This window comes from Gobio gobio (genome assembly GCF_949357685.1).
Source record: "Gobio gobio genome assembly, chromosome: 7".
Taxonomy (NCBI): Eukaryota; Metazoa; Chordata; class Actinopteri; order Cypriniformes; family Gobionidae; genus Gobio; species Gobio gobio.
Genome location: NC_137103.1, coordinates 49,085,528 through 49,111,589, shown reverse-complemented (window position 1 = coordinate 49,111,589; position 26,062 = coordinate 49,085,528). Strand labels below are relative to the sequence as shown.

Below are 26,062 nucleotides of genomic sequence, written 5' to 3'. Positions count from 1 at the left end.
TACACAAAGTAAGTGTTTCATCTTTATAAATGTTTCATTCCCAGTAACTGCCTTTCATAAAGCTCTTACTATCAAACTTTTGATTTGCATCTCTTCTCGTTCAGTTTAATACATTTCTCTTTTATTTAATCCACTGATCTTAATGGTTAATCAATGAATCATTTGGTACACCAATAGATTTCTATAGATATTGATTCTATATACATAGTTTCTACTTTGTTTGCAATTTCCAATATGGATAACCATATGTAATGAATTATTTTTACATTATAAGCGATTTATCTTAGATTATTTATAACTACTATGTTAAAAAATGTGTGTGTGTGTGTGTGTGTGTGTGCGTGCGTGCGTGCGTGCGTGTGCGTGTGTGTGTGTGTGTGTGTGCGCGTGTGTGCGCGTGTGTGCGCGTGTGCTCGTGATTCTTTAGCTCCGCCCACTGCACGCTTCCACAAGCTCGGCTATTTTCGGAAATAATCGGTACAGCTGTCTTTTATAAATCTAAAAACTCTTCGGAGATATGCAATACTACTCTACAGGTACTCAAGATTAACATGATATTGGCAGAAACTGTGTGTGTTATGTATCCCTTAATTGAAATGCTTAAATCTTAAAAAAAGGCTTGCTTTTTATTTTTTGAGTGCACTAAGTACTGTCTTCTTTTATTATCTTAAGATTTCCAAGTAGCTTTTGCTTTCAATCACGGGTTGCAATGTTGATTCATCTGATCATTCCTTTGGCAGATGAACAATTTACTGAAGAAACTGTTAAAATGGCTAAAAAGAAAAGCAAAAACGCTTCTGGAAGTGATGTGCTTAAAAAGTGTGCATTCACTGTTGCGCTCTATGGAGGACTTGTGAGACAACTGATTCGCCTCCGCTGGTTGATTCAGAGCTTATAGATCAGCAGATAAAGCCACAAGAATAGCACAGACTCCAGTGTTGATTGACTAAGTGCCTTTTGTAATTAATCCAGCTGGTTTAGAGACACAGTTCTCGCTCGTTTAGTGAAGCCCACGGGATAAAACGGATCAATAGATATCAGCAGAGGAAAGATCTCTGAATCGAGGGGCTCTTCTGCTCCTTTAGATAGATTATCTCTATTAACACCTCCTCATTATCAGTATCGATGTCAGTATGGTAAAATGGAGGCTTTACTTTGAGCTACCTCTTGAGGAACAACCATAGACTGTAAAAAAATATGGACGTAGTGTCCGTGACGTCACCCATAGGATTCTGAAGAGCAGTTTTGAAGCGTAAAGTATGGTCGAGCTGGCCATTGCCATCTTGGTAGCGCGTCATCGTGCGTCTCTCCCGGATAATAGAAAATGAGTAAAAAGGCGGGACGTGGGTGGAGCTGAGGTGACGTGATGAATAACAGACAGCAGATAAATGGCTATCCACCTGTCACTCGAAGTGGCCATGCTCTTAATTATGCAGAACTTTAAGGCTTTATATAATGTAAACAAATGAGTTATAAAAAAATTCACCCCCCTCACAGTTGTCATGAAGTGCAAAATTAGCTGTATAGACCAAAACCACAATTTGTACCAGGCTGTAAACATGTTTTATTCTGCTGTAAAGTTGGGCATTTTAACATGGGGCTCAATGAGATTCTGCTCCCTTCTGGAGCCTAGTGGCCAGTCGATGAATTGCAGTTTATGTCACTTCCGTATTGGCTTCAAGAGAAACTGCGGGAGGTTGCCGCTTGGGAACAACACAGAAATTCACATCTCAAAATCAATATACAGTACATTTTGGCTAGTTTTTTGTGTTTACTATACAACTGTGAGAGCCTGCCATGCTATTATTTGACAATTTTTTCCACACTGTTCTGTTATTGATCAATCTGCTCATAAGTGAAACGTAAACTGCGTTTGGTCAATTTGCATTTTAGTCAGACAGTCTTTTTGTTTAAGTGAATGAAAATAAGCCATAATGTGGCGCAAACTGTATGTCTGGCTTTGCGAATCTAGGTCTCATGTTTCTTTTCTCCATGCGGTTAAGAAGCTCAGCTCTCACCTCGTGAGTTTTCTTGTCCATCCTCTTCCTCCTCTTCAGACTGGACAGAGGGGGTGAGCTATTGCTGGATCGTGGTATTTGACAGCGTGATGATTTCTTGACGAGGTGACGTCTAACCCCAGGATTGTCCTCGAAACGGTGACCTTAAAGTGAAAGAAGAGGGGAAAGGTTAGGCCAATGAAATAAATTAAACTGTTAGTTTCGTAAAGGCAGGGAAAAAAATAAGTGAACCAACAATAAACAAACACAGTCTGCTTTAAAGGGGGACCTATTATGCCCCTTTTCACAAGATGTACTCTCTGGTGTCCTCAGAATGTGTCTGTGAAGTTTCAGCTCAAAATACCCCACAATTAATTTACTATAGCTTGTCAAATTTGTCACTATTTGGGTGTGAGCCTTTAAATGCAAATGAGCTACTGCTCCCGACCCCCTTTCCAGAAAAGGGCGCAGCCTTTACAGCTCGTACTTTGCATACTCCACAACAACAAAACTGAAGAATGTCCCGCAGCCAAAATGTCCAAAATTGTGTTCAGCCTCAGGGCTGTCGCTCCAGTAGTAAATCCAGTAGTTATGCTATATATTTCCCTACTCTTATGAATCATTATAGTATATACATTTGTATGCCTGATAGTACAATGAAAACCACAAAAACATGCAATTCACGCTCAAACGCTCTGACTATCCAGCACTATATAAATAGTATATATAATAGTTTATTTTCAAATTCAAAATGGCACTTCACCTACACTTGCTACACTTCATCCATCATCCAATATGAGACCAGTACGCCTCACTAGGTCAGTCTCACAGGCCCTAATACCAGTCTCTTCAAAAACATGGTCAGAAATCTTTTTTTTTATACATACACCAACATTTGGAATGATATTCCACATCACATAAGAAAAATACCATCAATCACGTTTTAAAAAGGCATACAAACTGTTTCTTCTAAACAGTTACACTTGTACTCACTGATTGTTTATTTATTGTCTTAAATTTTGTTCGCACCTTTTGTATTATCGTTTTTAGTCGTTTGTATTTGTTTAGCCTGTGCTAATGTTTTGTATAGGTGTTTTTTTTTTAAGGATCAGCACCTCCAAATCCGAGGCCATGGTTCTCAGTCGGAAAAGGGTGGTTTGCCCACTTCAGGTGGGTGGAGAGTTCCTGCCCCAAGTGGAGGAGTTCAAGTATCTAGGGGTCTTGTTCACGAGTGAGGGGAGGATGGAACGGAAGATTGACAGACGGATCGGTGCAGCTTCTGCAGTAATGCGGTCGATGTACCGGTCTGTTGTGGTGAAGAAAGAGCTAAGCCGTAAGGCGAAGCTCTCGATTTACCGGTCAATCTACGTTCCTACTCTCACCTATGATCATGAGCTTTGGGTCATGACCGAAAGGACAAGATCCCGGATACAGGCGGCCGAAATGAGCTTTCTCCGCAGGGTGGCTGGAGCTAGAGGAAGTGTCTAGGGAGAGGGAAGTCTGGGCATCTCTGCTTAAACTGCTGCCCCCGCGACCCGGCCCTGGATAAAGCGGAAGAAGATGGATGGATGGATGGATGTTTTTTTTTTTACCTTGTGTTGTAAATTGTTTTATGTTTTATGTTCTGCAGAACAGGAACCTGCTGGAAATCAGTTTTTAAACTGAGTCAGGCCCGTTTAAATTGTACCTTAATGTTACTTTTTAAGCTTTCCTGTATAATAAATTAAATTAAATTAAATCACACCAACTAAAATGTATCGTCTCTTAAATAGGGACTACTGGACACTACTGAGACATGTAGTTTATTTCACAAAAAAAAAAAAGCTCACAGTGGGTGCACCTATAAGCCTGTATCCTATTTTTCCTATTTTCTGGCGGGTCGTTTTTTTCCCGCGCTGTCTGCGGATGTGACGTCGCCACCACTGCGAGAGCGAGCAGAAAATAAGAGCAGTTCTGTTTTTTGGCCACAGGTGTCAGTCGCGAGTTTAAATTTCAGAAAACGTCTCCGGTTACGTATGTAACCTAGGTTCCCTGAGAACAGGGAACGAGACGCTGTGTCAGCTTGACGCTACGGGAACGCCTCCAGCGTGACAGGTGTCTGAGCTACAATCGAATCACATCAGTCCTACTGACCGGCGACAGCCGATGATGTCATCAGGGTGCGACCAGGAAGTATATAAGGGCGCCTCTGCCAACATGACACCGCCCTTCGTCTTCAGGGACTGTCCGGCAGGCAAACCCTGAGGCATGGCAAAGCGACGCAGCGTCTCGTTCCCTGTTCTCAGGGAACCTAGGTTACATACGTAACCGGAGACGTTCCCTTTCGAAAGGGAACTCGCGCTGCGTCAGCTTGACGCTACGGGGAAGCTTCGAACACTTAGAGAAGTTCTACCCAGGCCGCTCAAAGGCCCGGATCCAACCCATTCAAAAGAAGGGGGCTCCTTTAAGGGAATGTGGCTAGGGGGCCCTAGGGCGCCCCAGCCAGCCACTACCGCCACCAAGGAGGCCTAGCTTGGTGCCTTTTTCAACAGGCACTTCAGCCGGGCCATCCCTGTCTGTTCGATAACAGAGTCTCTGGACACTCGCCTTCAGAAGAGGCATCCAGTCCCAGGGACTGCAGAATGGCAGTGGCCTCCTCGGACCGGATCTCAGAGACAGGAATCCCGGAGAGCAGCACTCAGCACAGCGCTTTCTACCCTTGCTAGCGAGGGGAGTAATCTGCTCAATCCTAGGATCTACTGAGCTATTATCAGATAGAAACACTCAGGAGGCCAGACTGGCCTAAAAACTGATCTAATTGGGAGGCCACCCTAGGGGCCTACGACCACCCGATCAGGCCCAGGCAGCCTTGGCTCACATATGACCCTTCCGAAAGGAGGGGAGCTTAAAGGGGGCTGCCCGGTAGGTAAACCAGGTTGCAGGCTGAAATCCCCTCCTTGGGGACCAAGTAGCAGAAGCGACACCAGTCGCGCTAGGGTGACCACTAGCTGTCAGCATCATGCCAGTTAATAGTCTTTGTACTGAGAACCAAAGACCCATTAGGGAGGCCTAGTGAGGCCCAGTGTATGCCAGAGAAGCCTGAGAGGTCATGCTCAGGAACTCGCTTAGAGGGAGGCCTGGTGAGGCCTACTACCTGATAGCAGTTGAAGCCGACTGTCAAAGTAGCTGGAAAACGGAAACTCGTCTTCTCAGGGAGGCCTAGTGAAGGCCTACTACCTGAAGGTCAAGCTACACCAGCTAGCCGAGTATCCTGACTCGGGAACTCGCCCTCAGGGAGGCCTAGTGAGGCCTACTACCTGAGAGCAAGCCTCAGGGAGGCCTAGTGAGGCCTACTACCTGATAGTGACCCGTGCTAGCTGTTTCTCAGGTGACTGGAGCCCAGGAACATGCCCTTAGGGAGGCCCGGTGAGGCCTACTACCTTACGACCAGTCTTGGGGAGGCCTGATGCAGCCTACCACCCAACAACAGCTTAGCAGCCCATGCTAGCTGACACAGCGACTGGCGAATGGGAGCCTGCTTCCAGGGAGGCCTAATGGGGCCTACCACCTCACAGCAGGCCTGCAGGGACAGCTTCCTGGTGACAGGAGTGAAAAACTGCAATGTTATAACCTTGGGCTGACAGTAGCTTCTCTGCTGGCTGACAAAAAATAAACATCCAACTGCTGACAAGGGTTATAGTTGGGAACTGCTACTTGAAACCGACATCGTTGGGGAGTAATATATATAGTGTACACAAGGGGCCGAACTTTGCAGAGGCCTACCAAGGCTGACTACCTATGTTCAAGGTTGCAGCTAGTAATTTGCCAACCTCCCCAAACGTCGGGACTCACTCGCAAGGAGGCCTAACTCTGAGGCCTACCACCTGACCTGGAGTCTACTGCCAAGACTGCCCCAGCTGGCTACTCACAGCCAGCTGGCCTAAAAATCATCCCAGCCTAGCTGGGTGACCCATCCCGAAGGCCTCCAATTCCTTCTGGAGCCAACTGTACAATGGTGCAATCTTATCGGCAGCGCCTACAAACACTGGAACCTAATCACATTGTCCATAGCAGGGTACTCGGCAAACCAAACGCCCTGTACCCCCTAAACGGGGGGAGTACCACATACGCCACCCACCTTATGAAGGTCCTAGCTTTAATAGCGCCTATCATATCATGTGAGGGCGTCAGCCATGGAAATGCTCTGGCTACAAGGGAGCTCACGACCAAACCTACATAAACAAAAAGGTTGTGAAGTGCTGCTCAACCCGAGCCATGGGTGAGGCAGAATGATACAGAGCTGGATGTGGAGGTACTCAAATCTACCCTGCTTTGTCAGGGGAGTACGACCAACTGGCCATGAAAATTTATATTAAAAAGGCCAGCGCCTGCCAAAAAACTGGCGGCCTCTAAACACTAGCTCTGGAGGGCCGGGTTGAATATGCATACGGAATTTTCGTACTTGCATGAAAAAACGCCTTAACCCTGCCCCACGACTACTGGCTAAGTCGCTATCAATTCTGCACAGCACCAACCTGCATTACTAGCAAAGGCCCCAGAACGCAGGCAAGGGGGCGGGCCTTGGCCGGACTACTCTGCGTAAGAGGAGGCTGCATTAGGGACAAATAATAAAGCTAAGTTCAAAAAAGGAACAGCTACCCGGAGCGCTAGCGCTTCTTGGCGCACGACTCCGTAATCCCTAGAAAGCCTAGGCCAATCTAGATCTATACCCGAGATCCCGAACAGGGCCACTATTATTGCATCATAGCAAAAAGGGCACTCGAGTAAAGTGCCAGTCATTACATAGATCTGGCCCTAGATCTAACTGTAGTTCTAGCATAGTCTGATCCTGCATTCTCCAGAAATTTATACTGAGAGAACAAACAGACCGCCTTACCCTGAGGCGGCTACCAGTTAGTAGTTTAATACTAGGAGAAAAAATGCCTAGCCTTTCCTCAGAAAAACAAGCCCCTCTTTTTTTTTTTTTTTTTTTTTCGCTACAAACCCTCAGGAAAAAGCAGCAAACCCAGCGTTAATTCTAACGCATTTTTAGAACTGGGAAAAATAAAGGGGTGTACAGCACACACAGCGTGTAGCATATATAGTATTTGCTGGCCTCCACTAGCACTACTAGCTCAATTATACCAAGCAGGGGAACTACAGGCCCTTTTAGAAATATCCAGCGATCCCCGAAGCCCTCAGCAGGGAGCATAAGTCAGAAATATATGAAATAATTTCCCATTTATAGGGGACTTACCCACTCTCCTGCGGCACACCATGATATCGACCCACAAGCTTTATTCCCATATGAATGCTTAGGTGTAATACTACCACGGGGCTGAGGGAGGCGCACTCACGCACCAAGCCAGGCAGGGCGTCAGAGTCTGACGGATTCTCCGCTCATCATGGGCCCGCCCGGCCTGGTGTAAAAGCGCCTGGGGAGAAAGAACTAGGAGAAGGACGCCTCCCTAGTCTCAGCGCGCCCTAGGGGGAGGAGACCTGTCCCAGCGTGGTCTTCTTCGCTGGAACCGACCTCGCTCTCCAGCGTCCTTCCGACTCCTAGTGCGGGAGTCCCGCCTCTTTTGCGCCCTACTCCGCCACTGAGGGGGCGCACGAGAGGCGACACTGGCTCGCTGGTCCTGTCGCTGGTCCTCGGGCCATGACGGACCAGGGCCTCCCGCCTGCCTGGGTGCGGCCCCGGATCTCCGCGGAATGCATGATTTAAATGCAGCTGAGCGCGCCTTCGCCTCTCTGAATCTTTCCACCACCGCCTCGACGGAGGTGCCAAAGAGTTCAGAGGGCGAAACCGGGGCATCGAGGAGAAAGGCCTTCTCTTTCACCCCGATGTCCGCAAGGTTCAGCCACAGATGCCTCTCCGTAGCTACCATAGCCGCCATTGAGCGCCCAATGGCGACCGCCGTTTGTTTGGAAGCACGGAGAGCCAGATCTGTGGTGAGGCGGAGCTCAGCCATCGCGTCAGGGGGTAGGCCCTCCCCCTGATCAAGATCCTTCAGCAGGTCGGCCTGGTATGCCTGCAGCACCGCAGTGGTGTGCAGTGCTGCAGCGGCCTGACCCGCTGACGTGTACGCCCTGCCATTCAAGCGCGAGGTGTTTCTCATCGCTTTAGACGGCAGGGTGGGAGCTCTAAGTGTCGATGGCCTCCCCGATGCGAGATAGTTCGCAAACGTCTCATCGATAGGAGGCATCGACACGTACCCAGACTCGGCCAATCCTTCGACATCAGCGAAGCTTCCACCCTGATGCCGAATTATCCTGGCCGAGTATGGGTTCTTCCATGCCCCCACGATCTGCCCGTGCAGATCGGGGAGGAATGGAAGGCTCCCCAGAGGTGATGGGTTATGGCCAGAGAGAAAGCGATCATCCAGTCGACCTGGACGCTCGGGTTCTCTCCTAGCACGCCGCCAATGTAACTCCAGCCTGTTGGTGGCGCGCTCCATAACATCCATCAACTCCGCATACACGGGGCAAGATGGCTGAGAGGGTTCGGCCTCAACCGATTCATCACCACCCTGCCCAGCCATCCTCTGCTCGATTGGAAGAGCATCAGCTGACGAGGAGGAGAGATCCGACTCCTCCTCCGCCCCTCGCGACCTGGCTGATCGTCTGTGAGGACCACACCCTCCTCCAGACGACGAGCCAGGTCCGTCTGAGAACCCCAGGACCTACGTCGCCGCTCAGCCTCAGCGTGAGCGGGACCGTCCCCAGACGCTGGCCCCTCTTCCCTCGAGAAGAGGGCCAGGCGAGAGCGGAGCGTTCGGATGGGAAAACGCTTGCAATTCGCGCAAGAGGCTCCCTCGAGAACCTCCCGCGTGTGCTCTTCCCCCAGACAGTACACACAGAGATTATGCGTGTCTTCAGGCGTCAGATACCTCGGACACGGATCCGCGCACTTTCTAAAGTGCCGCGTCTTCTGTGCGCACTTCATCCTTCAACTAACGTGATTCTTTTCTATGTAGTACACCAGACAAGACAGTCACTGAAGACGAAGAAGCGGTGTCATGTTGGCAGAGGCGCCCTTATATACTTCCTGGTCGCACCCTGATGACATCATCGGCTGTCGCCGGTCAGTAGGACTGATATGATTCGATTGTAGCTCAGACACCTGTCACGCTGGAGGCGTTCCCGTAGCGTCAAGCTGACGCAGCGCGAGTTCCCTTTCGAAAGGGAAACGCATATAGCCCCTTTAAAGTGTGTAGCTTTAAAAATCTAAATGCGTAAATAATGATCTATAAAAAACTGATTCACTAACAGCTTTCAGGATTTACCAAAGACACGCAGTGAAAAATTAGTGCTGAAAAGGCGTGGACAGGGTTATTTTTGCGGCTGACCTTACTGCATATGCATTTGTAAGAGTTTCCCTTTCAGACGCAACATTTATGGGAGGAGAGTATTTAAATTAATCATGACAGGTGATTTACTAATGTTTGCGCTAGTCAATTTACTGGTATTTGCGGCATTATTTACCGCCCCAAAAAAGCACGTCTTAATCCAGACGCAAATTTGCGCTGCTCTTGGTAGATTGTGTTGGTCATTATGAAAATGATCCGGCTGTGTCTGTGTTCTTTCATTTGCACATCATCAGTAGATCACAAGCAGAACTTTTTTTGTAATTGCGCTCTCATGCTAATTTGTCCTGTTTAGTAAATCTGGCCCTATATGTTGTAAGTGTGGTCCACCGGGTAATCAAATGTTCTACCCACTTGAGCACTTAGGCCAAATACAGAAAAAATGTAATGTAAGTAGACAAGTGGTCAAGACTGCAAGTGTTGGTATTGGGACAAGCCCACCAAAACTAGACTGGAGGTGTTGGTCAGATCTGTACTGTCTTATAACGAACACTCACAGATTCTATTTGCATCAAGCATTGCCTGATACATGCCTTGAAAAAGAGATCTCAGGAGACATAACAATAAGAATCACTGACTTGCAAAAAGCTAAAAAGGTTAAACACATCCACAAGCCTTGATATTCATCAGTCCAAGGCAAAACAAATTATCTATTTGACCAATTTATACAAAAATACATGTTAAGGGTTCACATAGCTTTTATTCAACTGTAGCGATGAAATTGCATACATTTGTGTGATTGAGAGTAAAAACGGGCCTAGAAAAACAAGAGAATCACAGGCCTTCTCAGCTCAGTGCAACTAAGAGGCGTACTTTGGATGCTAGGCCTTTCCCAAAAAATTGCTGTGATTTAATATTGTATCATTTTAGCCCACAAACCGAGGTTTTTATTGAATTTGGGATAATTGAAGGGGTGTATTATGAGAAACCCTCTCTCTCCAGCTGTTCTGAGTGCCAAGTAAAAGGCCGGGGCTCTCCAAGGGTTGAGGCCTGCCAGGACGCCCAAGGCCTCAGCTGGTTTGTGTTGTCCCAGTAGCCCGGGGATGTTCGGTAAACAAAGTAAATTTTTTACCCTTTCTCTCCCAGCGTCACACATGACTCTAACCCTCCTCATAAAAAAAAAAAAAGGCTCTGCATAATTTTGAAGTCCACACACTGGTGCTGGGCCTTATCCCAGGGGTAGAGTGCTAACAATAAGGTGGCCGTGCCTTTTGGCTGTACTCTGGTTGTGCTTTTCATGGCAGGAGAGCAAAAATCCTAAAGTAGACCAAAACAGCCAAGTTTTCATCAAAACACCACAGGACGAAACCAACTCTGGCCGCAAATGTGTGTTTGACGCACAAAAGTGCTGATTTGAAATCTCAATTCAAGCATTTGATCTGTCCTCCCTTATTTTGTTAGTACTACCTTTGCCACCTTCGAACACACTCTCGAAATGGTTCGGTGGCTCACTTTTTGTCAAGATCTATTCAAAAATGCATTACAAATGCATGTCATACAGACAATCGATTGAATACAATCTTTAAAAAAAATCTCAAAAACGAATCTATAAAATATTATATAATGTTATAATAATCAATGTATGTTATAATGTTATAAGATGTTCATTTGAAAAACTATCCACACACACACTTTGGGTTTCTATGTTTATAGGGGGAATTTCCATAGACATAATGATTTTATACTGTATAAACTGTATATTCTATCCCCTAACTCTAAACCTACCCATCATAGAAAACTTTCTGCATATTTACATTTTCAGAAAACATCACTCAGTGTGATTTATAAGCTGTTTTCCCCACAAGGATAAGAATTTCAGGTGTGTGTGTGTGTGTGTGCCTCATGCATTTTAAACTAGATGATTTTTAAAAGATTTTTCCTTTGCCATGGACCCAAATACGTGTAACGTTTTATGACACAGCGTTTGTGTGTATTACTGAAAAGAAACAGTGAGACTGAGAGATAAGATAGAAATTGATCTCTGCTAGACTGTCTGTCTGCTCTTCACACAGACATTTTCCCGAGGGATTGCAGAGAGAGAAACAGACAGGGAAAGGCCTTGAGGGCAACGGTCTACACAAAGACAAAAGCAAAAGCCTGAGGGTTTTAGCTTTTATCAAAATCCAAGTATGGCTGTTAGTGAGAAGCAGTGTTTGATCTCTCTGAATGATAACTCTAATATTTCAGGCCCATCTCTTTCTTTATAAGGAACAGTTTCTCAAAAAAATTTGACATTCTGTTTATTTACTCAGGTTGTTGCAAACCAGTATGGCTTTCTTCAAAAAAAAGAGTGCACTGGTTGCTTTTTCCATGCAATTACTGTGAATGGGATGCATTCAAGCTTGAAAAACAAACACAAGCCATATCTTAATTTGACTTCTATTGGAACTATTTTAACTATTGGGCTAGATTTACTAAACAGCGCAAATTAGCGTGAGAGCGCAATTCCAAAAAAAGCACAAATGGGAGCGGAAAGTTCTGCACACGATCAACCGACGACATGCAAATTAAATAAAACAGCCGGATCATTTCCATAATGACTAACACAATCTACCAAGAGCAGAAAATTAGTGTCTCGATTAAGACATACTTTTTTGGGGCGGTAAATAATGGTGCAAATACCAGTAAATTTACAAGTACAAACATTAGTAAATCACGTTGCATGATTCATCTTAATACTCTCCTCCCGTAAATTTTGCGTCTGAAAGGGAAACTTCTACAAATGCATAATCAGAAGCAAAAATAACACAATTAAGCACTATTTCAGCACTATTTTTTGTCTTTAGTAAATCCTGACAGTAGTTTTTTAACGCCAAAAGAGAGTTTTCACTGGTGCAAGCTGTTAGTAAATATGGCCCATTGTGTCTGATATATGAAAGTTAGTCAGTATTTGGCCTATGGCTGATATAAGAAAGATGACAGATTCCTATGCGAATATTACAATGACATCTGTTGGTGGCCCATTAGATTCAGCAAACAATCACTGATCAGTGTAAAGATGTATACGGCTTTTCTAAAATTTCACAATTCAGTATGCAGATGTAAGAACGAAAACCAATCATAATTCAGTATGCAAATACGGTAATGATGCCACTTGCGCCAATCAAGTTGGGTTTGGTGACTTTTTAAATGCTTTTGATATAAGTTTCTTCCACTCTCCAAGGCTGCATTTATTTGGTCAAATATACAGTAAAAACAGTTAAACTGTGATATATTACAACAATTTAAAGGGATAGTACACCCAAAAACGACATTTTTATGTTTATCTGCTTACCCCCAGGGCATCCAAGATGTAGGTGTCTTTGTTTCTTCAGTAGAACACAAATGAAGATTTTTAACTCCAACCGTTGCAGTGTGATAGTCGTATAATGCATGTCAATGGGGATATTTTAGAGTATGAGAGCAATGAGAGTAAAAACACATAGACATACGAATCCTTATTAAACCATGCGGCTCGTGGCGACACATTGATGTCTTAAGACATGAAACGATCGGTTTCTGCGAGAAACCGAACAGTATTTATGTCATTTTTTGACCTCTTATCAGGCGAATGTCATCTAGTATTGCCAGCGCCATAACTTCCGGCAAATAAGGTCAAAATACTAGCGCGATCAAAGATATATATACGTAGATGCCTCATTCGACTGATCCGCGCAGGCACTAATGAGGAATCTATGTATATATCTATGATCGCGCCAGTATTTTGCATGCATTTTGACTTTATTCGCCAGAAGTGATGGCGTTGGGACGGCTGATGCAGAGGCAGAAAAAAATTAAATCAATTTTTAAATATGGATATTTTTCTTACACAAACGCATCGATTAGCTTCAGAAGGCCTTTATTAACACCCCGGAACCGCGTGGAGCACGTTATTTGATGGACAGATGCATTTTTTATGGACTTCAAAAACAGAGCAACTATTACTGCTATTATAATGCTTGGATTAGCCAGAACATTTTTTATATAACTCAGATTGTATTCGTCTGAAAGAAGAATGTCATATACACCTCGGATGACTTGAGGGTGAGTAAATCATGGGATAATTTTCATTTTTGGATGAACTATCCAAACTAAGTGACATTACTCAAGTCTTTAGTGTCACATGATGCTTCAGAAATCATTCTAAGATGCTGATTTGGTGCACAATAAACATTTATGGCTACACTTTACAATAAGGTCTCATTTGTTAAAATTAGTTAATGTATTAACTAACATGACCTAACAATGAACAATACTGAATTCTTTGTTAATGCTAGTAAATACAAATCCAGTAGTTAATTGTTTGTTCATGTTAGCTCATAGTGCATTAACTAATGTTAACAAATACAACATTTGGTTATGAATAATGCTTATAATGTATTAGTAAATGTTGAAATTAACTAAGATGAATAGATGCATAGATGCAGTAGAAGTATTGTTCATTCTTATTTCATGTTAACTTAAGTATTTGCTAATGTTAACTAATGAAACATTATGGTAAAGTGTTACCACATTTCTAAATATTAAAACAGTTGTACTGTTTAATATTTTTGTGGAAATCATGATACATTTTTCAGGATGCTTTGCTTAACAGAAAGTTGAAAAGAACAGCATTTAGTTGAAATAGAATTGTTTTTGCAACAATGTAAAATGCAAAAAACATGAATGTCACTTTTAATCTATTTAATGCAGCCTTGCTGAATAAACGTAATAATTGACTAACTGACCCAAACTTTTGAGCAGTAGTGTAGGACAGAAAAAAGGTTCAGGCTGAACAAACCTCTAACCATAATGAATGAGGAATATCAATAGAAATCACTGTACTTCATGTCTGAGGGAAGTTACTGTGTAATATGACTCTGCCCTGAAATGATTTGTGCGTGTGGAGGCTTGGCTGCACATGTATGTGTCAACAGGAGGGGATGTGGAACTTTATAAGCCATCCACTCAAACATGCCACATCACTGGAGGCCATGAAATGTTTCATATCAACAAACTGTTTGCATGGATTCGGCTTGACATTAATTAGCTTGTATTTCCCTACAGGATCAATAAAACAACTCAGTTTGAAATCCCCAGCCATCAATTTCCAATGCAAGCAAGATCTATAGAGGGTGGAGTGCCTTTTTACAATGTCACAACTGCAGTCATGTGAATGGAAAATCCTATTGGATTTAATCAAGAGCTGTATCTTACACATCCAATTGCAAATGCGTACTTCAAGGCTTTTTTCCACTACTATTGTCAGTAACACTTTATTTTGATGGTCCCTTTTGAACATTCTGTTGACTATAAGTAACTTTGCAACTACATGTCAACTATTAGTAGACCGTCTTCTTAAAATCTGCTAACTCTTTATTGGGATGCTCCCCCAACAGACATTCTACTATAAGTAGCTGTGCAACTACATGTCAACTAACTCTCATTTGAGTATTATGGTCACCCAACAGACATTCTACTAACTATACGTAACTTTGCTACTACATGTCAACTAACTCTCATTAGAGTATTAGTAGTTTGTCTGCTTAATATCTGCTAACTCTTTATTGTGATTCTCCCCCAACAGACATTCTGCTAACTATACGTATATTTGCCACTACATGTCAACTAACTCTCATTTGAGTATTAGTAGTCTGTCTGCTTAATATCTGCTAAATATTTATTGTGATAGTCCCCCAAAAGACATTCTACTAACTATACATATCTTTGCAACTACATGCCAACTAACTCTCATTAAGAGTATTAGTAGTCTGTCTGCTTAGTATTAGAAGTCTGTAACTCTTTATTGTGATGCTCCCCCAACAGACATTCTACTAGCTATACGTATCTTTACAACTACATGTCAACTAACTCTTATTAGAGTATTAGTAGTCTGTCTGTATCTGCTAACTATTTATTGTGATGGTCACCCAACAGAAATTCTATACTGACATTAAGTAACTTTGCAGCTACATGCCAACATGTTCTAACCCTAACCCTACCAGTCTACTAATACTCTACTAACACTCTAATGAGAGTTAGTAGACAAGTAGGTGTAACGTTACTTATATTCGACAGAATGTGCATCAAAATAAAGTGAAACCCAATTGTCAAAGACAAACAATGGCAAAATTCTGTCGAAAAATGATGTAAGTGTGAAGCAAAGTGGAGGTCACTGTGACATTTGCAAAAATGAAGGTGGCTGGAAAATATTACCCTTCATCACGCTTCCAACTTTTTAACAGTAAGCACACTTACGGATCGGTTCGACCGGGGAGCTAAGGTGTGAGTGGATGGATTCCAGAAGGTCATAATCATCAAAATCCAGCACAAACTCCTCAAAGTCCTCAAAGCCGTCCAATGCAAAGCTCCCCAGAGGGTTTTCCTGATCCACACAATGCCCCTTTCCAGGGTCTGCATCAGGGCATTCCTCCCCTGAGCCACCGCTGCTGTCCTTCTCCTTCCCCTCGTCTGTCATCTCCACACCTGGTGCCTTCGGATCATCCAGGATGCCACCCTCTTCCGCGCTGCTATTTTGTACCTTCTACAAAGTAGAACTCAAAAAACTGCGTCTAATCCCGTCTTCGGGTTTTTAGGAGTAGATCCTGGAAGCACAAATTTCTAGAACTATCACAAGGAATCGTGCAATTAATCTTGTCTGCGATCAAATTTTGTCCAAGAATGGTAAGTTAAAGAAGAAAAGAAGGGAAAAGGATAATCTCTCAGCTGGGCCCTCAATCCACAGAGAGTTTGTAAGATCCACCTGGCTGCCTGATAAAAAAATGGTGTCTGGCCTCAGGGTTTCCAAGCAGATGAGCAGTAGTTCTGCGAGACGTGTCCGCATGTACGCAGGCAAACAGCAGGGAACACTGGAATTGGCGGATGATCCAGAGGAAATGTTGATACAACTGAACTACTTTTGAGGTCTCACACAAATCTATTGGCTGCCTCTGTGCTTTCCATGACGTTGTCGATTGATCCAGCGGCTGCATGAGGGACAGAGATGTGGTCCTCCATTCGGTTTTTCCCCCATCAGGCCCAGAGTTGATTACACCACCCTATCAGAAAGCACAGGTGAAAACCTCCATCCGAAACAACATCAGTGCCGATGAAATGCACAACATGGTGCCACACATTACACAGCCCTGTCTCCACATGACCGATCTCCATGGAAACCATGGCTGCTTCTAGAACTCAACTCTGTCTCATTTTCAAGCGGTTACCTGCACGGGGATTAGCCAATCGTCATTCAGATACATCCAATAGCCTATATAGCTGGACATTTACAACATTTGTAAGCATATCAGAGGGCATTTTATTGCTCAGATGTTGCTCTTTCATAGCTCATGACATATAAGAGAGATGATCTAAGTTATGTTTAATTTAGATATGAACTTTATCTTAGATGTTTCTCCTAGGAACTATAGAATGTGTCTATTATGTAGATAAGATAAAAGAGTGCTCAGATCATTTGTTTTCAGGAAAATATATTTCATAAAAATAAAAATGTTAAAAAATAAACAATCAAACAATGAGATCATTCAAAAAATAAGTGAGAAAATAAATTATAAAAGTGAGTATTCTGACATGTATAGCATCTAAATGCCCTGTAAAGGTGGTATGGAGCGGGACAGTGGCATGGAGCGGGACAGGCTCAAACATGAGCAGTTTATAGCAAGCCAGTGTGATGCAGGACTTAAATTCAATGGCGTGTTCCACTGTGGCGGCCTCATTTGTAATTTGCTGCGGTAGAGCAGTCAATGCTTCCTCTATTTTCTAAAAGCAGGAAAGGCTGCGGGCGGGTCTTTGGGAAGGATAATCAATTGGAACAGTGAAGTTAATTATAGCTGGAGGGGTCTCATCCACAGAGCCGCTGCAGCCCTCACCTAAAAGCACTCTGCTGGACTCTGCTAGCCTTCATTCACAGGGAATAATTTAGCCATATTAGCTGCACTGTACGTCACGTAGAGTAAACAGCAGTATCATTCATGAAATTAGCCTGTATCGGCGTGCCAGATGGAAACATCCATGCTTCCTTCAAAATCCAACCAGCTGCAGGCATGTTAGTACTGAAGTATTCATTAATAAAATGTTAATATATTTATATATGCAGTACTGTTTAAAGTACAATTTAAAAAATGCATTACAATTTAAATAATAATAGCAATATATAATGATATAAACAGTGCTGAATAATTAATATTTATAGCAACTTGTTAAAATTACTACTGTTTATGCATTGTGTGTGTGTGTGTGTGTGTATGTTATTTATATATATATATATATATATATATATATATATATATATATATATATATATATATATATATATATATATATATATATATATATATATATATATATATATTAGGGATGCAACAGTACAGTTAGTCCACGGTTCAATACATACCTCGGTTTTTACCCACGGTTTTCGGTTCGGTTCGGTTCTGATGGCTTGTCACATACATTTTTTGTTATTCTATTCTAAGGCGACAGGAACCGCAAGAGGTTAAAGAAAAAAAAGACTTTTTTTATTGCAATACTCTTTCTTTATTTTACTTAAAAGAATTGAAAAACCTTACTTAAACTTAAAACTTTACTTAAAAAAAACCCTTGTACACATTCCTAGTGTATTGGATAATATAAAATAAATATATATAAAGATTTATTCTGGCAGCTCAGAGCTGTACAGCAGCATTTAAGTATGAAATTGAATGAATGAATGTAAAAATAAAACACTACATAGACTTCACTATAAAATATACACTGATTCTTAGCTACTGTGTTAGTTTTTCAGTCAAGAGCAGTGAGTGATTTTCTCTTTGTCTTTTGTTTTTGTATTAACATTAAAGGGATATTTCACTCAAAACTGAAAATTCTATCATTGAGAAATTAATACAGGTTTTAAACAATATTAGAGTGAGTAAATAATGACATAATTTTAGAGGTGAACTGTCCCTTTAAGGACCGCGTGTTCACTCGCTGCGCTGCTGTCAGTTTAAGACCTCTACACATCTAATATACAGACACGATTGCGATTTTACTTTCACTTTAGACATAACCGCAGGGGCGCCGCTAGCAATTTTGGGCCCTATGAAAGAATATGATGTTGGGCCCCCTACCGCACCAACCTAGCTATCCAAAATCTTTGTCTGCAATTTAATAGTACTGACCAATTAAGCACTGCTCGCTCGACCCAGAATGCCCCAATTGGCTGATGAAACACTGATTAAAATTAAGATACAATTTATACAAAACAAAACATAATGATCTCCGGGGGCTCCAAAAGTGTGTGAGCCCTTAGAATCGTCCTAACTTTCCCCCCCTTAGCGGCGCCCCTGCATAACCGACTGTGTTTATGTTAACCTTGTGTGTATTTGACAGTATTAACGCAGTAAGACGACTACTAAGTTCAGTATTCACGTGTTTGACAGGCTTTTAGTGCGCGCGCTCTGAAAAGCGCATGTTAAAACTGAGCACGCGAATGAAACCGGCAAGGCTTTAAAACGCATGCAAATAATGAACTTTCGTGATTGTGAATCACTCTAGTGTTCCGTGATTATAACTCTACCACTAACGTGTGATGTGAATGTATGTCGCGTTGTTCAGTACTGGGATGGAGGCAAATTATAGAATTTGTAGAAAAATAATTAATTAAATGCGAAACCGAAAAAAACGCAATTCACAAGCGCGTATTGAACCGTGAATGCCGTACGGAACGGTTCAATATTATATTGAGAATTGTGGCATCCCTAATATATATATATATAAATAACATACACACACACACACACACACAATGCATAAACAGAAGATTACAAGGATTACAAGGATAGATTACAATTTTGAATCTAATTAATTACACGATGTGGCGATTAATTAATCGAATTAATCGCAAATTAATCGCACATCAAATATGGCTAAGAAATTACTCCCAAAAGAATTTAAAGTCATTATTGTGTAAAAAATCAAATAGACATTACAAAAAGTAGCTTCAGAAAGAAATATTTTTGGGTGAACTATACCTTTAATGTTTGTTTTTATTAATATGGAAATATGAAATTATTTTTAATGCAATTAAACTCTAAATAAGAAACTAAAACTGCCAGGAGATGACGGTAAATGTCTAATTTAGTAAGTCATTGAGTCATTCATTCAATTTGTTGAAACGGCATTCAGGGGTGAAGTAAATGGTTCTCTTTATGAAAATGGTAAATGTAAATGGTTCTCTTTATGAAAATGGTAAATGTAAATGGTTCTCTTTATGAAAATGGTAAATGTAAATGGTTCTCTTTAAGAAAATGGTAAATGTAAATGGTTCTCTTTATGGTCCATTGAATCATTGGTTCACCCGATTCATCCAAAACGTGTCGGAGACTAATAATTCTGCTTTGTCTTTATATTTCCGTTGGCAAAACAGACAATATTGTGTCTAAAACAACACAATTTTAACTTGTTATTATTGTTTTAAACTGTTGTATAAGATCAGTGTTGCATTTGCATTCGTCTCGTTGTCTGGCTATCATCAGACCAAGCTCAATCTTTTCAGATTGAACATTAGTCTGGGGAGTCTGCTCTGTATTTTCTACTGCAAGAGGCGTGATCAACGGGCATAGTTCAAATGACTCTGTACGCAATTGGATAGTCCTTCAACCAATTAGACCAACGATCCAGGTGACGTACAGCTGCAGGGGCAAAATCAAATCGCCGGCAGATCGGGCTGGGTTGACCCAGTCTAGTTAAACCCACCAATAGCGCACCAGGTGGATAAGCCAGTTTGTGATTGGTCCCCGCAGATTTGTAACGGAAGCAGGATAGAAAAATGTACAGGTTTCCAGCCTGAGCTGCAGGGCAAAATCAAATCGCCAGCAGAGCGGGCTGGGTTTACCCAGTCTACACGTCTTGTGCTATTCTGGACAAAAAAACTGAACTTGTGCGATATTGCTTAGGCTACACTGTATATCATGATGTAAATATGTGAGGGCGCTCTGACGCGGACCACAACAAACATGCCCAGTGTAAAAACGCCCTGAGACTAAAACTCAAACAGGGGCATTTTTGCCTTTGTATCTTGAATTTTATGGACATTCTAACAGCATTCTATAGGCTTCATCACACAGTGAGTTGTTGCCCTGCATCATATTCTTCATCATAGAGATATTTTTAATATTATCTCATAATTTGGCAGCAGGTATATTAGGCTGCTGTCACTTTAAGACCTGATGCATGAATCCATTATACTGTAAACTGTTTACATTCACTTAAAACTTAACTGACTGTTTAAGACAGTCTGCATTTTGACATTATTTTGTGTGTATTTGACTGTCCAAGGTCAAAAAGAAGCAAAAAGAACTGAATTTAGAACTGAGAGGCGGCTTTGTGTGCGCACACTTTGAGTTTGAGCACAAAATCTGCGGGAATGTGTAAAATGATGCGCAACACGCACAATCCCACACCGAAATTCAAGCCCTGTTACACCAACAATATTCACCTTGTACAAATGAAGTGAGTGAGTGAGTGAGTGAGTGAGTGAGTGAGTGAGTGAGTGAGTGAGTGAGTGAGTGAGTGAGTGAGTGAGTGAGTGAGTGAGTGAGTGAGTGAGTGAGTGAGTGAGTGAGTGAGTGAGTGAGTGAGTGAGTGAGTGAGTGAGTGAGTGAGTGAGTGAGTGAGTGAGTGAGTGGAGGTGGGTTTGTGTGTCTGTCGGAGAGATAAGAGAGTGAGAAAGCGCAGCTGGTATTGTGTATCTATTCTGCAGAAAATGAGCATTGGAAACGTTTCAGATATTTCGGTATCAATATGTATCGAAAAAATCTATATTGTATTGACAACACTACGTTGCATTTAGTTTATTATTTTTAGATGCCTTTTTAAAAAACTACAATTGAAAAATGTATATATTATATATGTATATTATTCAACCCGCCAAAGTGGCTAGTACGTGTGACTGCGTTACACAAATCCACCCGCATTTGGCGGGTGTTAATATGAAGCCCTGTACGTATACTGTATATATTAGTTAAAAGAAAATCACAAGAACAACATTTCATTCATTATGCAACATGCCACAGTGTAAGCAGCATTCATAAGCAAAAATTATGGATTCAAATGTTCTGGATGGGACTTTATGTCCAAGATGAGCAATGCACTAAACTTAGGCTCTGTGAAAATCATCTCGCTCAATAAAAAGAGAGTGTGTCTAGCCATTCCCATGGCTTGAAAAATCACCACATGACACACAGAGGAACAGCTGGGAGGCCAACTGGAGCATGGGAGCCCAATTAAACCAAACCCCTCACGTCAGGAAGAACTTTACAATGCTGAAAACAGTTATGTGCAGCACATCTTCAGGCATCCTCACAAACACTGTTCAGGAATGACTTCGGTCAAGTTCCCCAAGACAAAAACACTGTAATGAAATATTACTAATTTGCACGTTCCACAAATAGGATACCAAATAGAGTCTTAAACCTATTTTTTTTAAGAGACTAACCTTCATAAACTGATCCACAGCCCACAGCTCAAAATAAATATGACATATTATCCGTGGTGGACAAAGTACACAAAATAAGTACTGGAGTAAAAGTACAGATACGCCATTAAAATATTACTCCAGTTAAAGTATTAAGTACTCCTTTTCAACCTTATGTATTAAAAGAGTAAAGTACTGCCTTCAGTTTTATATATTGGGGGTATAAAGTATACACACAGTAGAGCTTAAATAGGTTGCAGCTCAGTCTGACATAATTATGAATTATTATGAATTGCCAAGTAGCCATCAATAGTCAACAAGGAAGATTGTGCACAAAATATGCATTGATCTGCAAGCGTCATGTAACACAGGGACAGACAACAGGAATGCAGGTTTGAACATGTTTATTGAACGGAGTAAGGTGATGGCATGCAATATGGCAGACTTAACCGATTAGAGTTCTTGGTATTGCAGATGCTCGATGAAGAGAGGATACCGTGATGAAGGCAGGTAGTCACAGATGAAGAGTCTATATGCTATATGCAAACTCGTCAGCATTGTGTATGAGGCTGATGATGGTGGTGTCATCTGCAAATCTCAGAAGTTTGACAGAAGGGTGTTTGGCAGTGCAGTCGTTCGTGTACAGGGAGAAGAGCAGTGAGGAGAAAACACATCTCTGGCCAGCGCTGATTGTGTTGGATGTGTGTAGATGTGTGTAAATGTTGACAAAGATAAACATACAATATAAAAATAAACATCACATAATGCACAATGTGTTAACGTTAAGAAAAACACGTTAAGTGAAGTAATGTTACGTTTTATATCATTTGAAACTGCTACGGTAGTGGAGAAGATGTATGGGAATTAATTTGGTTATTTTAACGTTATGTTTAGTTTCTACCTAAATGGCTCATGGGCTTAACATCTCGGCCGCTTTCAGCAGATTTAGTTCACAAACAACTGACAGTCGTGACATGCCTATGATTTTCTTTTGCATTAACAAATCCTAAAATGTCTCGCCATAAGTCACGCGCACTCGTGGATCTCTCGTTCTTGGCGCACTTTGAGTCAGACTTGTGAACTCAGTGAATTGTTAACTGGAGACTCGCTCTGACCGGGTCATTTGAATCAGTGAGTTGTTGACTAGAGAACAGATCAGAGACAATTTCTTCTCTTCAAAATAATGAGGAATAACAATGAAATGTAGTGGAGTAAAATGTATGATATTATGCTTTGGAATGTAGTGAAGTAAAAGTTCAGGTAAATAATAAAGGTATAGGCCTATTTAAAATATATACCAAAATAAAGGTACTCCGATAAAGTACAGACAGATACTTTAAAAACATACTTGAGTACATAAACAATACCGTCCACGACTGCATATATATTAGGGGTGTAACGGTACACGTATACGTACTGAACCATTTCGGTACAGGGCTATCGGTTCGGTGCACGCGTGTTTCCGAATGCAATCTTTAACAGTAACAGTAGGCTTGTTTTTAAGTGCGGAAACGCTTCAATCCGAGTTCCCACACGAAGTATTCAGTCCATTTTATCAAGAAATGCAAACGATAAATCCCATTTTGACGCTTTTTAATGTGGCATGACTGATCACTGATAAAGCGGCCGCACGATGTGCACGCGTGTGAACGCGATCGATCATCTTTTCCTAAAGAATAAACATGAATGAACATCTGAAGTTATATTGAGGATACATTACAACTTACTGTCCCGTATCATATATGTGGTGTAATCACTCAATCAGTGTTTCAACGGTGGAAAGACCTCAATATAACTGCTGTAAACTAAACAATGTCACGTGGCATCACATTTACCTCAGGCAGTCATTCAGTGTCCACAGAATTTTATTCACTAGAGAAATCAACTCTTTCACTAAATATATGCACTATATTAGCCTATATATATTCATTATATTCTACTTAACCTGTTAGTGATGTCTTGATGATTTCATGTGTGTTTAAATAAACCTGTCATGAAAATGACAGACACTGTGTATAAATTATTATATTTCAACAACGAATTGGAGAAAAAAATATTTTATAATTAGATTTAGAAGTTATTGCAAAAACTGCCTTGTGTTAAGTTCACATGTTTGCATACTATGTGTTATTTGAGTGTTGATTATTAAACCTAAACATAAATAGCAACTGAATTTAGGCTAATAGTTTGGGCTCTGTTGTTAACCTTAATGTGTTAATGTGCAAGTAAGGGCTCCCTATATAGTTTACAGCAATATCTCCAATAAACTTTTAGTAATAATTTAATTCAGTTCAGTAAAGACACTTTTTTCTTCTTCAGTAAACCACTGTATAATTCAAATAAATAAAAAACAATTTTGTAAAACTGCTGTACCGAACCCGTACCGAACCGTGACTTCAAAACCAAGGTACGTACCGAACCGTCAGTTTTGTGTACCGTTACACCTCTAATATATATACATATACATATATGTATATATATATATATATACATATATATATATACACATATACATATATGTATATATATATATATATATATATATATATATATATATATATATATATATATATATATATATATATATATATATATATATATATATATATATATATAGGCAGCAAGTGAACATTTTGTCCTCAAAGTTGATGTGTTAGAAGCAGGAAACATGGGCAAGTGTAAGGATTTGAGCGAGTTTGACAAGGGCCAAATTGTGATGGCTAGACGACTGGGTCAGAGCATCTCCAAAACTGCAGCTCTTGTGGGGTGTTCCCGGTCTGCAGTGGTCAGTATCTATCAAAAGTGCTCCAAGGAAGGAACAGTGGTGAACCGGTGACAGGGCCATGGCTCATTGATGCACGTGGGGATCAGTGTATATATACAGTATATACATGCTAGCTAATTTGAGACAAAATTTTGGTTAATAGCTATTGAAGAACTTTCTTTTTATTTTCCCTGAATTGGTCAGTTTTTTTTTTTTTTTTTTTTACTTTTTTTCTCTTATAATAACTTTGGTAAATGGATTAAAAAGTTAAGCTTAGCAATTGGGGTCAGCACCTCTCTAAAAAATGCAGAGTTGTTTTAAAAACTTAACCCGTCAGCTGGGTTTGTCCATATTTTAAAACAACCCAAAAAATTTTTTGCATGTATTAAAATATTTTTTTTTACCTATTCTTCATGTTATGTTCATTTTATCTTAAATAACAGTTTATTTAACGTTTCTCCAAACCCCAAAAAAAACAAAAAAAAAACCATGGGATTCGTCTTTATAATACTTTTTTTTTTTAAGAAGTAATTGGACATTCTATTTGTAGAAAGTGCCAATTACACTCGTGCACGGGTTTTCAAAGGAGTAGTAGTATTCTTGGACTGTCATACCCTGTAATCAGTTGAGCTTACTTTATTAAGGATAATCATTAATGTAAAAACAACGGGAAGCACTCTGGTGCATGGCGTAGATCCAGTGACCCCGACCACATCTGAACATCTCAAAGTCTTGTTTACAACCGCGGGAAAGGGAGGAGAGGGCAGGCCAAGTGCTGACCATGGCCAGCCAATGATCCTGCTCCTTTGCTTTCCACCAAAACACATTTATGAGTATGGACACGAATACCCCAGCGCCCCAAAACTTACCAGCAAGCTTGCCAATGCGAACCTCTAAGTCCACTATACAAACACTCCCTGTCATCACTCCCCTCCTCTAGAGTGAGGTTTTAATGAGCATTTGGAGGGACTACGGGCTTTGGCTTGTCAAGATCAAGTTAACCCACCGGCCTGAGACTCGGTCGTTGGTGTGGCTCCAATGACACATGAAATCAAACACGCCTATCTAATTTTGTTTGAGTTATTGCACTGATTTCAATTAAGATCGAACGACCGCAACAACATGCAAGTTGTCTGCTTTAATCTTTTTTTTAATCTTTATGGTTACACATGCTGAAAACTTAAATCAGTAAGTGCACTGATTTTTGAGACATGGGACGAAAGGTTACAGGACCGGGAAAAAAAAGAAAGTTTGCATGTAGGGCTCATAAATTTACACCCCCCTTTAACTAATCATCTACGAAAGGTTTATGCTCATTACACTTTTTAATGGCTATATGTGTATTGTTTTCCAGATAAATATATCTAAACATCCTGAAAACAAAACAAGAAGTTTACTTTTAAGAAGCAGCACTGAATAAGATATTAAGACTTGTTTTGAGAGAGTGTATCTTTTATCTGTATTTTGTCAGATTTTTATCACTTGTACTTATACTTAAAACAAACGAAAAAGTGCCCGGGTGCAGTCA

At 41.2% G+C, this 26,062-nt stretch overlaps 1 protein-coding gene across 1 annotated transcript in view; it reads right to left on the bottom strand.

The window, feature by feature from the left end:
• The window catches only part of slc4a3 (solute carrier family 4 member 3), a gene marked incomplete at its 3' end in the record, with an annotated part of 141,307 nt that overhangs the window by 44,088 nt on the left and 71,157 nt on the right, over nt 1-26,062 (bottom strand). The window contains exon 7 of the mRNA XM_079822147.1: nt 2,019-2,161. Coding sequence (XP_079678273.1) covers nt 2,019-2,161 — 143 coding nt within the window. The remainder of the gene's footprint in view (nt 1-2,018; nt 2,162-26,062) is intronic.